Genomic DNA, 17,089 nt, shown 5'->3' on the forward strand with positions numbered 1-17,089 from the left:
GGACACACATTTGATGTCTAGATATAAAATGGTGAGCAAAGGTGTCTGAAACGTTTGTTTGAATAGCCGCGGGGACCAGATACTGGAGGTGGACTCAGTCAACCTCCGCCATGCCGCTCTGAGCGAGGCCTACGCTATCCTCAGTGAATGTGGACCTGGATCTGTCAGCCTCATTATCAGCAGGCACCCCAACCCCAAGGTACGACGCTTCAAATATACCCGCCATCCAGCCCACATTGTTATTCCATTGTAGGTGTGGATCTGGATTTTGAATTGTGTGTATTATTGATTTGTTGTTTGTTTGTCTTGTGTTCTTCATCATTTTCTTAACTTAAAGGCTACGATGCTTACAGTTTACCAGGACAGGCGTGCTACACACACGGAGGCGTTCAGGTTACCAGAAGCAGCCCGTGCTGGTTTTTCTGGACCAAAGTCAACTGAGTGCAGAAGGAGCAGCTTTCATGTGAACTTGAGCTTCACAAGCCTTCCAGCTCAGGGTTCAGAGAGACGAGAGCAGAACTCTATGTGCCTTCAGTTCGACTCTTTAGACGTCCTCAGCCGGGAGGCTTTTCTTTTATTGTTTATCACTGGAATAGTTGAAAGGCCAGCGAGAGGTAACTCTCTTGCCCAAGCCGACAGGATTATAAACCAAGTCCGTTTTTGGAATGATGTTGCTTTGCCGCTACTTTAGCTTAGTTTTACAACATTATCCGAGCGACAAACGTCATCACGTCACTCGCTGATGTTCAGAAATCTTCTCTAAAAGTCACCATGCTGCTGAAAATACTCCCTATCAGAATGCTGCACATCCATTCTCTTCATAATTCGGCCTTACGGCAACTGGCAGTGCAAAGCATTCTCCTTTTGGGTGAACATACAGACACACCATCTGGTCAACAGCACGTCTCCACCATGCACTGTGGGAGCCTGAAGTATTAATACCACTCCGAGGTGAAGGGATGAGACATGTTAGAGGTGAAGGTCAGCGTCACAGAGACCTCACACATTTTTATTTCTACACAATTCAAAGGGAAGTTCTTCACATTCTACAGTACGTTCACCCAGATTTAAGAGCAATGAAGCTACGGAGACATGAGGTTGGTGAAGGTTGAAGTTACCACCACCTCATATGTGTCCATCTGTCAAACCACATCTTGGTTATATTTCCCAATACTTCTTGATTACTCGTCTCAGCGTTACCCAAAAGCTCCTCCCGGGTCATTTCTAAAAACTTTTGCTTGTTTGTGTTGATGCTGTGGAATCAGAAATGCATCCGCACTGACAGAAATGGTGAGAGCCGCCGATGCAGCGGCCGTGGTCAGTGAGAGTCCAAGCACACGGTTTACAGTCAAATCACCAAGTTCAATAGAAGTGGGATTGTCACCAGAGACGACACGAAAACATTTCCCACAGACAACAGTATAGGTTCATGTCTGGCAGCTAGTTCAGTCAGCATGTGTAGCTTTTCTTCAGCCCGTGTTGAAAGGAATCTGATTACTTCCTTCCATATGAGGACAATAAACCTTTGGTAAGAATCGTGCTTGTAATTCATCATACATTAGTCATAATTGTGTTAGTGTGTTGGGGAGGTAACCAGATCGTTTTTATGAAGCCATTTTCATTCCACAAACTGTTCATAGCATCATCACTTTACTGGAGGTCGAAAGTCTTATAGATGTTAAAAAAAAAGAAATAAAAGTTTTGCTTTAACATGACGTTCAGAGTGTTTGATTGTGTTGTTTCAGGTGTCTGAACAGGAGATGGATCACATGATTGTCCGGTCCACACTGAGAGACAAACTGAGCAGGAACAAAGCCTCGTCTCACACTCAAGGTTTGATCTTCACCTCCGTTCAGCTGCAACTTGATAGAAACTCTCCATGCTGATCAGCTGGGGTTGACCCACGCCGACAACTTCAGGATTGTAGAGGTTTCACTTGAGTTGTAACATCATTTGCTTATTCTCATTAAAAAAACAACATTTGTTTGAATTCAAATTCAAATTAAATGTATTTATTTTTTCTTTTTCACCAATAACTTGACTCAAATGAGAAAAAAAACAAAGCCATTACTTCGGCTTCTCTCCTCTTGCTCGAACTGAAGCAGAGTGAGAGAGGCTGCACAATATCAGGTGAACATGAAGTATTGTAATACTGAGTCATGTAAATACCAAGACTTAAGTAGATGGTGTTAACTGTCTTGTCTCGGTGGATTACATGTTTTTTAAATGGTTAATTGGCCAATTCTTTTGAAATAATCGCAAATAAACACATTTCTTTTATATTTACAATTCTGTCTTTGTAAATGTGTAAAGTATGAATGTTGGGATGCACTATTACTGCTTCTTTACTCGCTGGGTTGTGTCACAGATCTTCTCCACCTACTCCGTTCAGTATCAGAGCCGATTCTGGTTTCGATGCATCCCTACATGAATACCCAGGGCATTGAAGCATCATTCATTGTAGTGTTTATGTCACAGTAATGGTGCCGTTGTAATCTATTGTGCAGCCCTGGAAGATAAGTGCAGTATTGGCAATGTAAAAAAAAAAGTGTAATGATTTGTAAAATGAAAGTGGAACATTGGTTGCTTCATGCCCTTTGATGTAAACGTTGATGTTTGTTGATGCTGTGTGTATCTGCAGGCCCTTCCTGTAAGAGCCCTCAAACCCCGGTGAAGGGGCGGCCGGGCGACGGCTCTCCGGCGCTCAGCTGGACCATGAAGAGATTCCTGGAACCTGCCAGCAGAGTAAGTCCAAGTCAGCTTTATTGTCAAGGGTGCTAGTATGCATGACATACAGCACAGATGAAATCCCAGGCCTCTCGGACCCACAGTGCAAAAAGGCCGATTCGACGGGAGAGTCCTTTTCCTCCTTTTTAACTCAAACAACCCTTCACACAGTGAGGCGTATCACACGTGTGCTGTCACGCTCCCATTGGCTTGCAATTGTTGTTGATTTGCCTTTCTGGAGCAGGGGTCTCTGAGCTCTGAGACGGAGCTCTCCCAGTACTTCTCCCAGGACGGCTCCAGCCCCTCCTTCCTGTCCCAGTCCACCGGTGAGGAGGCCGTCCAACAGAGCTTCAGTGCCTCAGCAGAGGACAGCTCTTCTCAAACGCAGGGTAAGTCTCGTGTTTTCACACATTGCATGACGGACTGTTTTTCTAATGAACTGTCGGATCCCAGAAGGCGAGGCAGCTTTGACTTTGTTCCTTCAAATTGACAAAAGTTGTTCCTCAACCACTTGGAGCCCATTTACCCGGCATCGACTTTAAATGAAGGCGCAAATCTTTCATTGTGTTTTATGGGTCCGTTTACATAACGGTGATGCTCGTAGTCAGTGAAAACACCACTTTTCCAAAATGGCTCCCAAAAGTGGAATGTTTTGAAAACACTCCGGCTCTATGGGATGTAGATGGGCAAAAACGAGCCTTTCTGGAAACCCGAGGCCCCCCTGGTTGAGAATCACTGCTCCAACAGTCAGCCATGCACAACCCCCACCCTTAAAGGTGGGGTCTGGACGGAGAAGCCTAGAGCCTCTTTTTCTTGTCCAAACTGAAATCTTTGAATTTAAATGCCTGTTTTAGGTTTAACTATATTTTCTTGTAATGTGAAAGCGCGTTGGGTCCACAATTAAGCAGACAGCTAGTGTTTGTCTTTATTAAGCTATAAAATAACCTCTTAGTTGCTTTATCATGTGCTGTGTCTGGTTGACAGCCTTCATGTCGCCTCTGGCTGGAGTAGAGGACGTCCCTGAAGACAACACTTCCTGTCCCCTCACTTCCACTGCCGAGGAAGCTTGCAAGCCCCTCAATGTCTCCAGTCCCGCGTCGGTGCGGAGTCCACTCCTCCGCCAGCGGCGGGTGATGTGCTTCGATGATGACCTCAGTGACGAAGAGGAGTTGGATAACGGTGCAAACACTGGGCTTTTGCACAAGCCTCCTCCTCCCGATGGCGTCGGCGTCGGCGACACCGCCAAAAGCACTTCAGCGCTGGTAATCGCCACCTCATCGCTCGACGAAGACAGCGGAGACGGTCGAGGTGGGCAGAGGCCTGGAAGCAGTGATTTCACAACGTCGGTGTGTGGTCAGAGTGAGGAAGAGGCTGATCACAAGCCAGAGCCTCCTGGATCCGAGGCCCGCTGCCCGTTTGACCTGAAGATGAGCAGCGCAGGCTCCGCCTCCAGCAGTCTGACTGCAAACAACTGTACAAACCACGACGATGGACAGGTGGAGTCAAAACGCTCCTCAAAGCTTGAACATAAAGCAGTGACGCGGGTCAAAAGTATGATCAGCATCGAGGCGCCGGCCCTCCCGGGCCTCCAGGTACAAGCCTGCAGCGCGGAGTGTGGGCGGGGCCCCCGGACCTCGTCCACTTCCACCCTGCAGCAGGTGTGCCGGAGAGAGGAGTCCAGCGAGCTCCTGGGGGTGTGCACCATTGACGCTGTGATCCTGAGGAGGAGTGAGGAGGAGTCGTTCGGGCTGGACCTGGAGATCAGGTCATCGCCTCTGAAGGTTGTGGTCACAGAGCTGAAGCCCGGAGGCGCAGCAGAGCGGGTAAGACCAACTGTGTTCGCTTTCGCTGGAAACAACTACACACTTCCACTTGAAACGTGTAAACACAGTGACGGTTGCAGCAGATTTTTTGTTTATTGGTTTCAGTGAGTCACTGTAACGCTCAGGCTGTCCTCTGTTGGACTGCTGGCTGGTTGTGTCAGGAAATTGATCCACTGCTTCTTTCATTGGCCTCGGGATGGATTGTAAGCAAGACAACCTCTTGCTTACAATTTAGTATTACAAGTCAAAACTGAGAAATGCATAGTTGTTGAGCTGATGTTTGAATTGTGTATGAATATCTATATTTAAATATATATTTAATATTGTACCACACAAGACGGAAGGTATTTATATCTGAGAATTGATTGAATCCAATAAAGAGCAGATTTTCATTTGGGTTTGTTTGTACTTCCAGGAATCTACAGGCAGACTTTGTCCTGGAGATGAGATTGTCAAGATTGGAGAGAAACTAGTGTGCTCCTCGAGTTATCAGGAAATATGTGAGCTCATGCATGACCTTCCAATGACATTGTCTTTGGAGGTTAAGAGACCAGTCTCAGGTAAGACCTTGGTTTTGAGTCATTTTATTTCATGTTTAGAAGTCACCCAGCATAAGTTTAACTTCCCTTTTTAAATGTGGCGTGGACCCAAACCGGGGTCCTTCCTGCTTTGTGTCACAGAAACCTGGATTCTTTGCACATTGGTTTAAATCCGCAGCTGCATTGGGATTGAAGCTTGTAAATGTTGCATTGGGCCACTATTGGTGAGCCAATCAGCACACCTAAAAGATAAAACCAAATACTCTTTTGTCTTCCCCCCAAATGTTGTCAATGGCTACAAAGCTTTAGACCAACATGAACAACTATATGGGCTGGATGCAAGTTTAATAATGTTCTCCACAGAATCTCCGGTAAAAATTCTACAATAATTATAATTAGAGGGAGTTTTTCTTTCCAGTCGCAAATAAACCTGCTTGCTCATGTGGATATGTTGCTCTGTTAAAAGCATCGAGGAATGACTCTGTTGTATTTGGTGCTATATAAGATAAGATAAGATAAGCTTTTATATATAGATTTATATATTTATATCTAAATAAAGTTAACAAAACAAATTCTCAAATAAGTGGCACAGTGCATCCGGGTATATTTCAAGTCCAGTTTTGCTGTTTTAACTTTGGATAACTACGGTGCAAAATGTCTTGCCTGGAACGCCAGCAGCTTCTTCCTGAGCTACATTTGTCCTTGGAGACAGTCCAGTTTCCTCTGTGTCTCCATTGTTTCTGCTTCCTGTCACATTTGATTCCACTTCTCATGTTTACTTCCGACCATGTAGCTGTTAGTGTCACAGCCAGACACAGCTGTCCTGATGGGAACCGCAGGAGGGTCATACTGAAAATACAGCAGTTTGCAACCACAGTAGATGATGGTGCCACACATGAGACATGACCACTAAGTCTCATACTTTAGAAAATGACAGGCAGGGATTTTGGCCTAAGACCCTTTTTACGCAACAATGTTTAAGTGAAAACGCATATTTTTGCATTTTTGTTTCAGAAAAGATTTGCGGAAAGTTTTACATGTTGATGAATGTTACCTTCTGTATCATTAGATACCTTTATGCATTTAAACTGCAATTTGTTATTAATTGGGATGATAACGAAAGTTACACACGTAACTACGGTTCTATGAATCCCTACTGACCGCCAGAGGCGGTGCTTTAGCACTGGATGTGTACGTCTCATGTACACACTGGTCGAATACCTATACCAACAAAGTCACCTGTGACCCCCCCCCCCCCCCACATGACCCCCCAGAGTCTATAAGTTCCGGTGTCACCGGTGGATCTTTTTCTCAGGAATCTTCTTGCAAAACCATGGTGATTCCAAGTGACAGAACGGTCATCTGGAATTCATAGAACCGTGGTGACGTCTGTAACTTTCATTCTATTTCCTCCCTACTGAGTGCTTTCACACTGGATGAGCCGTGTCAACAGTGTCATGAGGAATCCAGATACGCACCCCACACACTGGATGCTGAATGAATGACGGCCAAGACCGCTCCCAGAGGAGGGGGCGGAGCCACGTTCACTCTGTAGAACCTGGTAAAGGTGCTGGGTGAGGTCCACGAGGCTGCCTCACAGACCGCCTCAATGTGTACCCCCTTCAGAGAAGCCCATGAGGTTGAGTGACATCTCACCCCGGATGGTGGGGGGAGAGCACTGGCCGTGTAGGCGTGCGTAATGGCGTCCACCACCCAGTGGGATAGCCTCTGCTTTGACAGGGCCGTGGGGCCATCGTAGCAGGCGAACAGGCGCTAGCATCGTTGTATGCTTGACGTAGCATTAATGCAAGTCTCTAGGGCCCGCACTGGACACAGCAGTTCTGACACCCCTCCTGACGGTGGTTCACCGTCAGGAGCCTGTCTGCTTAACATGAGGGCCACAACACTTTTGGGAGAACAGCCACGTTCAGCCACAACATGAGCCCACTCCCCCCCAGGGGGCCACCTCAGACATGTGTCTTCCTCTGACAGGGCATGGAGTTCACCAACCTGCTCAGCAGAGACAATGGCCAGGAGAAATGCTGGTTTGCAGACACCCACTTGAGCTCCACTTGTGCCAATGGTTCAAAGGGATGTCGACCCAGCGCCTCAAGTACCAGGGGCAGATTCCATGCCGGAGCTCTCTGAATCCTTGGAGGCCAGAGCCTCACGGCCCATTTTAGAAAGCGGGTCACCAATTGGTGGGAGCCCACCGTGGCTGAGTCCACCTGGGCGTGCATGCTGGAAATAATGGCAACAAAGACCTTCAGCGTGGACTGCAAGCAGCCACTATCCAGAAGGGACTGGAGAGAATCCAGGATAGCGGTCACTGGGCAGTGGACTGGGTCCAGCCGCCTGTCCCCACACCAGACGGAGAACCTCTTGAACTTGTTCTCATATTGAGTTCGGGTGGATGGTGCCAATGTGTTCAGGATGGTGGCTGTGACGGCATCGGTACAGTCATTTAGCAGCAGGTCGTCCCTGCAATAGCCAGGCCCACAGCTGGAGACGCCCCGTCCCGCCCTGTCCCACCCCATCCCGCACCGTCCCGCCCCGTCCCGTCCCGTCCCGCCCCGTCCCGTCCCGTCCCGTCCCGCCCCGTCCCGCCCGGCCCGTCCCGCACCGTCCCGCCCCGTCCCGTCCCGTCCCGCCCCGTCCCGCCCCGCCCCGCCCCGTTCCGCCCCGTCCCGTCCCATCCCGTCCCATCCCATCCCGCACCGTCCTGCCCCGTCCCGCCCCGTTCCACCCCGCCCCGCCCCGCCCCGTCCCATCCCATCCCGCACCGTCCCGCCCCGTCCCGTCCCGCCCCATCCCGCCCCGCCGCGCCCCGCCCCGTCCCGGCCCGTCCTGGCTCAAAAGGTGCGGCGGCACCGCGACTTCAGTAGCTTTTCACCCAATTTAATACAACCCCCCTGATTCCATACTTCTCCAGTTTCTCGATTCATTTATCATGACTTGTACTATTAAATGCTTTATTTTAAGTCATTGAAATCTCCAGCTTGGATTTTTTTTCTATAGAATCTATAGAATTTGTAGTTTTTCAGTGAGTACAATTAGTATTAGAGTTGTCGGCTGGTTAGCTATGAACCCATACTGACTTTCTGATAGTAAATCCTATTTTTCTATGAATTTATCCAGTCTGTCATTGAAGAGTTTTTCAAGTATTTTGGAGGATTGTGGGAGAAGAGAAAAAGATCTGTTCATAATTGAATAACTTTAGTAGTTTTAATTTAAGTTGGAAATTCTCCAGTTTGAAATGTAGAAGTAAACAGTTTGGACATACCTAGAATGTCCTTTTAAGTACCAACATGTTAAATTAATCACAGCCAGTAGATATTTTGTTTTTACATTTATTAACAGTTTCTATTTTTTTTTCATCAATTACATTGAGAAACATTGAATTTCCCTTTCTTTCTATTAATATCTGATCACTTTGAGTTATTGATAGAGGAGGAATTTTATAAGCTAGGTTTGGACCAACATTCACAAAAAACTCATATTCACCACCTGATCCAATTTATTGATATTGATGACATTTTCAATTAAATATTTGGGTAATTCCCTTTGCTTGGAGCCTGCTGAATAATACAATTTCGTATTCCATATACTCTTATCTTTCTTATTATCCATTATTTTGGTATAATAATCCTTCTTACATAGTCTCATAATATTAGTTAACTTAATTGTATATTATATGTTTTCCACCTCTTCAGTTCTATATTTTATAAACTCTATATAATGTATTTTTCTTTTCACATGCATTTTTAACCCCCTTATTGTCTATTGATTATCTTTATACATTTCTTTCCTGCTATATTTTACCATAGGAAAATTTTTATCATATAATAACTTAGATATTCTTTTAAAAAAATGTGTCATAGGCAATATTATTCTCTTTATAAATTACTTCCCAGTCATATGTCTTTTAGTTTTTCCTCAGTTCTGACTATTTTGTAATAATATTCATTGTCTGTTATAATAGTTCTATAGTTGATAATTGATTAATAGTGAAAACTGGCAGGTGATCACTGATATCATAGACTAATAGTCCCTGAAGAGACAAACCGCGGGACTGAGCCATCAAGAACAGTCCAAGAAACGACGTGGGATGTGATGGAGGGCTTCTCTGCTAACACCTAGTCCAGCCCAGTTTGACCCCGAGGAGGAAACTGCAGGGCAGAGAGGACTAGCCCCACTGGCCCCACTGGCCCCACTGGCAACACTGGCCCCACTGGCAACACTGGCCCCACTGGCAACACTGGCCCCACTGGCAACACTGGCCCCACTGGCAACACTGGCAACACTGGCCCCACTGGCAACACTGGCTCCACTGGCCCCACTGGCAACACTGGCCCCACTGGCAACACTGGCCCCACTGGCCCCACTGGCAACACTGGCCCCACTGGCCCCACTGGCAACACTGGCCCCACTGGCAACACTGGCCCCACTGGCCCCACTGGCAACACTGGCCCCACTGGCAACACTGGCCCCACTGGCAACACTGGCCCCACTGGCCCCACTGGCAACACTGGCCCCACTGGCAACACTGGCCCCACTGGCCCCACTGGCAACACTGGCCCCACTGGCCCCACTGGCAACACTGGCCCCACTGGCCCCACTGGCAACACTGGCCCCACTGGCAACACTGGCCCCACTGGCAACACTGGCAACACTGGCCCCACTGGCAACACTGGCCCCACTGGCAACACTGGCAACACTGGCCCCACTGGCCCCACTGGCAACACTGGCCTACACAGAACAGAATTGATATAATATATTGACAGACTTGATTAGGTTGCTCTAATGCTATGCCACTGGCACGAAATGGGGATTCACTCAACACATCAACTAATGAAAAGGCTAATTTTTTTGGTGCCTATATTTTGATGTCTTGTATACTGTACCCTGCAATCAGGATGTACTGGTCCATAGCCTTGAAATTCCCTGCCATCACTGACAAGTTCACACAGGACAGATTCTTCAGACAGAGACCAGAATGTGTTTCCATTGATGAGCAGATGATTCCGTCGACTGCAGCTTGTCTGTGCCATTGATATGTGCCAATGAAAGCAAACCCAGTTGGTACAATAAACTTTGTTTGCGAAGTAGCAGATAGTATTTTGCTGGACTTTGACATTTATCAAGGTGCAGAACTTCTTGAGCAGGTTGAAAAACCCAAGGATCTGGGTTTTGGAGGCTTGGTGATAGTTGAGGATGCTTTCTCCAGGATGTGTGTTTTTCTGTCTCAGTGAGTTAGATTAGTCCATTTAGTTATTGGTGTCATGTTCCTTGTAGGTGTTCCATTTCTTCCAGTTTCTCTCAAATATATGTCCCTTGAGTTTTAAGTAATGGCTCATCTTTTCCATTGTGTAAACATCCTTGATGATTCCCAACCATTGCTCCATGCTTGGGGTTTCCACTTTGCCAGTTCCTGGTTATGGCCTTTTCACTGGCAACAAGTCAAATTTTCACCAGATATTTGTCTTCTTTCCGCACAGATTGGTCAAGTTTTCCCAAGTACATGACCACACAGTTGTTTGGTATGTCATAAGTCAATTTATTATTAGTAGTTGTATTTACAATAATCCAAAACGGTTTTATTTCCTGTCACGACTGGCTCAAGGAAGTGGCAGGTAAGCAGGGAGAGAGAGAGAGAGAGAGAGAGAGAGAGAGAGAGAGAGAGAGAGAGAGAGAGAGAGAGAGAGAGAGAGAGAGAGAGAGAGAGAGAGAGAGAGAGAGAGAGAGAGAAATGTAGTAAGATGGTGACAAAGCGAGGCAAGGTAGTCCACACTGAAGGGGTCTCACTCCCAGAAGGAACAATAGCAGACATTGAGGACAGTTACAAGTACCTGGGAAGACCACAGGCAAATGGCAACCTTGAACAGGCAACAAGGAAAGCGGCAACGGCCAAATACCTCCAGCGAGTGAGGAAAGTCCTAAGAAGCCAGCTCAATGGCAAGAACAAGTCCAGGGCAATAAACAGCTACGCCCTGCCAGTGATCAGGTACCCTGCGGGTATAATAAGGTGGCCAAAGGAAGAGATACAGACCACAGATGTTAAAACACGAAAGCTCCTCACCATGCATGGTGGGTTCCATCCCAAATCCAGCACCTTGAGACTGTATGCTAGCCGTAAGGAAGGAGGCCGAGGACTAGTGAGCGCGAGAGCTACTATCCAGGATGAAACATCCAAGCTCCATACGTACATCAAGGACAGGGCTCCAATGGATGACATACTCAACGAAAGTCTCAGACAATGGCGAGATGAGGAGGTGCTGGAAGAGGGACCATCATGGGAGGACAAGCCCCTACATGGGATGTACCACCAGAACTTAACTGAAGTGGCTGATCTCAAGAAGTCCTACCAATGGCTAGAGAGGGCTGGCCTACAGGACAGCACAGAGGCCCTCATCCTGGCTGCACAGGAGCAGGCTCTGAGCACCAGAGCCATAGAAGCCCAGATCTACCACACCAGACAAGACCCAAGGTGTAGACTGTGCAAAGAGGCACCTGAGACCATCCAGCACATAACTGCAGGGTGCAAGATGCTGGCTGGGAAAGCATACATGGAACGTCATAACCAAGTGGCTGGCATAGTGTACCCAAACATCTGTGCAGAGTACGGTCTGGAATCCCCAAGGTCACAGTGGGAGACCCCCCCAAAGGTGGTGGAGAATGACCGATGAAGATCCTGTGGGACTTCCAGATACAGACAGACAGGATGGTAATGGAGAACCAACCAGACATTGTGGTGGTTGATAAAGGGCAGAGGAAAGCCATGGTGGTGGATGTAGCAATACCAAGTGATGGAACATCAGAAAGGAGTACCAGGGGCTCAGAGAGGAGCTGGAGAGGCTTGGAAGGTGAAGGTGACAGTAGTGCCCTCAGGGCAGTAACCCCCAAACTGGAGGAGTGGCTACAGCAGATCCCTGGAACAACCTCTGGTAGAGGACCGGGACCCTCAAGCTCCCAGGCCTCTGGTAGAGGACCAGGACCCTCAAGCTCCCAGGCCTCTGGTAGAGGACCCCAGCTTGGAATAGAAAAACAGGTGACCGCCCACGGAGGGCGAGAGGGGATATTTATATATATATATATATCCTCCTTGCTTTCACCAGGGTGGCAGTGCCCCGGCGCCCTCTATTGACCAGCAGCCACTGTTTATAGCCTGTTGTTCTCTGCATCATTTTCAGTGTTTCTGCTATTGCTATGTGAACGGACATAACTTTCAGAACATTGCTGTGTAAAAGAGATACTTTTCTGAAACGAAAACTATGCATTTTCACTTGAAACTTTGTAAAAGGGGTCATGGAGACATGAGTTGTTGTAAACGATTCAAACAGTGCTGTACCCTTTTCTTGTCATATCCTTGGTGTATACAAGCTTGAGGCAGACTTCCTTTCTGGAACCATGTGAAAGATTGAAAACGAATTACTGAACATATAACCTGAGCATCTCTTGAAAAGTGTTTTTTGGGGATTCATTCCTTGTTCATTTGCGCTCCTTGTCCTCCACCTCACCTCTGTCTACACGCTGTTAGCGCGAGGTCACTGTGCAGTGTGCCTTCAAATAGACTCCAATGTCTTTCCGTTTTATGCCAACCTAAGATGTAGGACCAACCCTCCTTCACCCACTCTCCCAAAGCAACCTGCAGGCAGCTGGCTTTCTATCCATGGTGACTATTTCATGCAATATATGCTAATTTACTAGTAGTTTAACCCCTTGTATACTGTGTCCCAATATGGTAGCTGCATAGTTTCATAGTAGTTTGCCTTCAGCCTCACTTGGACATTGCTGTGGTTTGTTGATTGTTGGGTCAATCTTAAATTCAATCCCCATGCGACTTTCTGTTTTGTTGCTTTAAAGTTGCTGGTGGTGTTAATAGATGAAGGGATTTCAAATCGACATGGTAAAAGAAACATGTTTCCCATATTACAACCCAAAATTGTATGATCAATTTTTAATACAAAACTACTTTCTTAAGATGTAATTGTATCGCAGCCACAGCAATGTCTCTCGCTCAGGAATCTACCATCTGCAGACTGTTTTCGACTGTTCTTCAAGTCTTTCTGACGACATCAACAAAGATATGTATATAGTTACTTTCAGTCTTCGGTTGTAAGACTTGAAAATATTAGTCTAATCTTACCTTTCAGACACAATGTGCTGTGTAGTCTGTTGTCATGCAATATGCCTTTATGTATGGTCAAATAATGTCTTTCCTCATCCTTTAAATGCCACATATGGTTAGTCCATTACATGCCACACATTTCATCTTGCTTTAATCATTTGATTGATGTTGAAAGCTGCCATTTTAGTGACACTGCTGTAAAGAGAAACCCGAATATGAATTATGTAGATTCTCATTGTGTGGATTTGTTTGTGATTAAACTAATTACAATTAGTGTTTATCAGGATTGTGTCTCATTCTAATTCTTATGCTTGTCAAGACACCATGAAGAAAATGATCAGACTAAAATGGACATTTCAAGAATAAGGTGAAAAATTTGAAATAAGAATTAATTTAAAAACTGTCAAATGTTGCCAAGGAAGTTGAAAAGATCAATAATTAAACATAAACAATACATTTTAATAGCACATGGAGCCAAATGTCAAGAATGTAGAAGCCCAATGTTACATCTCATGATGTAACATTGAGAATAAGGTTGAAAAATCAAGACTACTTGAGAAAAAGTCAAAGTAATCACAGTAGTTCCAAAGTATGAGAAATCAAGTAATAATGTAAAGAATGATTTTTAAATGTGAGTGAAAGAGTAATCATTTCACTGATTAAAAAAAACAACAATGTTGTGATAGCAGCTTTCATCCTAATAAGACTTAAAACTGATGTTCATAAACAGACCACAGAAGAATAGTTGCATTGTATTTGTCAAAGTCTGGGAACGTGAGCTGGTCAGACCGTCGTGAGACGGGTTAGTTTTGCCCTACTGATGATGTGTTGTTGCAATAGTAATCCTGCTCTGAATATAATATAAGAATATAAGATTGAGGATTTAAAGTGGCATGAGATGAGTATTATTCTGACCACAGTAGCATGATGTGTCTAAACTCTCTGTATTGCATGATTCAGTAGCAACTTTCATTTTTCAGAGAGACTTTTGAAATGAAAAATTCTTCTAATGTTGGCTTTTCCTCTCGGTTTCCAGCTGTAGACCAACTGTCCAGTTTGAAGCTGTCGTTGGGGAGCTGTGACGGAACCACCAGGCTGAATCCGGCCACGACTGCTCAGGGAAAATCTGACGAACAAGTAACAAGCACCAAGTCTGAGAGTTCCAGTCATTCAACACCAACAGAGTTGGACTTTGAAATACCGATCACCAATATAGATGACATTTTGTCCGAAGTGAGTATCTGCTGTGATACAAATGCACCCATCAAATCCACAAACAGAACTTTACCTGATGACCCATCTGGATCTTCAATCCGACTAACCAGGGTCTTGTGTGAAGGAGCTGTCAGGGAGCTTCCTGCTCACTCCTGTTCCATAAATGGCTCCGTTTTGGACACAGGAAGTGAAAATGAAAACAACTATTCTGTTTTGAATGGATCAAATGAAGTTGGGCCTGAAGCTTCCTCTCAACACATGTACCCAGCTGGAGTTGACAGTGATTCAAACTGTGACTCCTCCCCCGACGACAGCCTGCTGGTCGCTGACGCAGTCCCTAGTGGCGAGCAGTCCTCAGACGAGGAGGAAGTGGAACTTTGTTCCCCTCTTGCCAAACTTACTGCTTCCAGTGAACACAGTCATTTACAACAGGCAGCGAGTGGATCTTCTTCTGACCAACTTGTGAGCAACAAGCATCAAAATCTTGATCAGACCTTGGATGTCTCGCAGAACATTCCCGACGTCTCGTCTGCAAACAAAGAGAAATCTCAGCGTTCTCTGTCACCAGCTGGATCCCTTGGACAGCCACCATGTCACTCCTGCAACGGGAGAGAACCTTGGACAGTCGCAGGCTCCGTGAGTACGAGGAGTAAAGCCTGTGTGGCATCCAGCTCACCTGTCAGGAGTTGCTCTCCACAAGACCCCCACAACGATGCTTCACGTTGTATCACAAGTATCCATGAAGATGCCTCACAGACCTCTTCTGCCCAGAGGACTCTGAACACACACACACTTGCAACAGGATTTAGTTCCTTAGGTCCAAGCAATGGGTCGGAGAAATGTGTGCCGGCATCCGTGATGAACCAACAAAAGGTCTTTGAGTCCAGAACATTTTTCAGCCCTGGTGCAAGCTTTTTTGCAAAGGAGTCCAATGTGCTGAAGGTCCATGACCATTCAGACGGTGCTGTGTGGCGCAGCAACGTTAAAATCCAGATCGAAAACGGTCCCCCGAAACTTAAGGGGCTCAGTATCAAGAGTAGGAACAAACTGCAGGAAGAGCTCCTCAGAAGATCCATCAGGAGTGACAACCTCATCTACTCTAACACAATACCACAAACTGCCTCTTTGTCCAGCTGTTTGAAGTCCAGTCATCAGTCTGATATGACCGCCTGCCTTTCACTGCCCAGAAAGCAGATTCCTGCAGATCTCGGCTGTTCAGTCGGCTCTTCAGAAACTCTACAACCACCTCATGAAAAACACACCAATTCAGGTTCCAAGGCAACGGCCAAATTTCAGCCACCGATTACTCAAAGAACATTCATAGAGGTTCGACTGTCTTCTTCTCGGTCATCACCACCACTTTCCAAACACAATGAATTAACTATTTTGAAAAATATTAAACACCCTCACAGTGGTATCGATGTGAAATTAGCTTCTCTGCTTTCTCCCACTCTTTCTGTATCAGACAAAGCTAACGACACGGTCAGTAGCTTAGTGTTTAATTCACTCTCCCCTCCTAAAGCAGCTTATTCAGCCTCAGTTAATGGGTCCAAGGTGGATCCAGGTGTGGAGGCCAGCGAAGCCCTGAAGTCCAGCACGTCCAGGCTGTACGTAAAGATGGTGGAAAGGCGGAGCCTCCCCACAGACCTTGCTGTGTCTGCAAGCTGCAATCCCTTCTCTGTCCGCCATAAAATAAAATCCTTCGAGAACTTGGCCAACTTTGACAAGCCTGTGTCTCGAAACAGTGACATCCAGTCCTATGCTTTGGCGTACAGAGCCTCGCTCAACCAGAGGATCGCCGGGTACATGGGCCTGGTCAACTCGGTGGACTGCAAAGCGCGGCACAGCAGCTTCTGTTCTTATGTGGACAATCTGATTCCTGCTGCATCCTGCTCACCTCTTCTGGATAAAGCCACTGAGGCACAAGTTGTGAAAGGCCTGGACGCCACTGCACCACAGACGCCCCCGGTGCTGCGCAGGAAGCACGGCAGGCTTCCCCACAACAGGCTGCGGCAGCTCAGAGCACTCAGTATGCCCGAACTGGAAAAACTATGCACAGAGGACTTCACTGCAGGAGAGAGTGCCGGCGGAGATCGAATGGAACCTGACATAGAGACACATTTGCTTAAGAAAACCACAGCTACTGATAAGTGCTCGCCCATAACAACCCCGATGAAGACTGAGGTGAACAGGGAGAGCCCAGGAGATGCTGATCCCACCCAGGAGGTGTCTCAGGGAACACAGGACACCCAAGGACAAGCGCCTGGCTGGTCTGTCAGGTGGGCATTTCATAATCCTGATGTATTTTATGAGATGTGAAAAAGGTAATCTAGGGATGCACCAATACCAGTATCGTGTTCGAGTACTCATAAGAGCTCCCTGATACATAGTCCTCCCGGAGAGGACTATGTGACCTCATTTATCGCCGGTACGCAAGAGATGATTGCAGTTCGGAAAGTCTTTACAATGAATGAGAAGAAAATTAAGACAGACTATACATTCTGTTCCTCTGAAACATCAAGAGGATGAGAAAGAAGATCAGTTGGCACAACGCCAGCTACTTCATCACCCGAGACATTTGGACCAGCAGCCAGTCCAATGTCGCTCAGTAGTTTAACTATCAGTGAATCTAGTAAGGCCATGCCGTGCTACATGCT

General features: G+C 46.5%; 1 protein-coding gene across 1 annotated transcript in view; it reads left to right on the forward strand.

The window, feature by feature from the left end:
• The window catches only part of pdzd2 (PDZ domain containing 2), a 102,179-nt gene that overhangs the window by 70,420 nt on the left and 14,670 nt on the right, over nucleotides 1-17,089 (forward strand). Inside the window, exons 15-21 of the mRNA XM_080499231.1 lie at nucleotides 67-199; nucleotides 1,746-1,833; nucleotides 2,642-2,745; nucleotides 2,972-3,116; nucleotides 3,712-4,550; nucleotides 4,966-5,110; nucleotides 14,254-16,711. Of these exons, the coding sequence (XP_080355357.1) occupies nucleotides 67-199; nucleotides 1,746-1,833; nucleotides 2,642-2,745; nucleotides 2,972-3,116; nucleotides 3,712-4,550; nucleotides 4,966-5,110; nucleotides 14,254-16,711 (3,912 nt within the window). The remainder of the gene's footprint in view (nucleotides 1-66; nucleotides 200-1,745; nucleotides 1,834-2,641; nucleotides 2,746-2,971; nucleotides 3,117-3,711; nucleotides 4,551-4,965; nucleotides 5,111-14,253; nucleotides 16,712-17,089) is intronic.

This window comes from Blennius ocellaris (assembly GCF_963422515.1).
Source record: "Blennius ocellaris genome assembly, chromosome: 7".
Taxonomy (NCBI): domain Eukaryota; kingdom Metazoa; phylum Chordata; class Actinopteri; order Blenniiformes; family Blenniidae; genus Blennius; species Blennius ocellaris.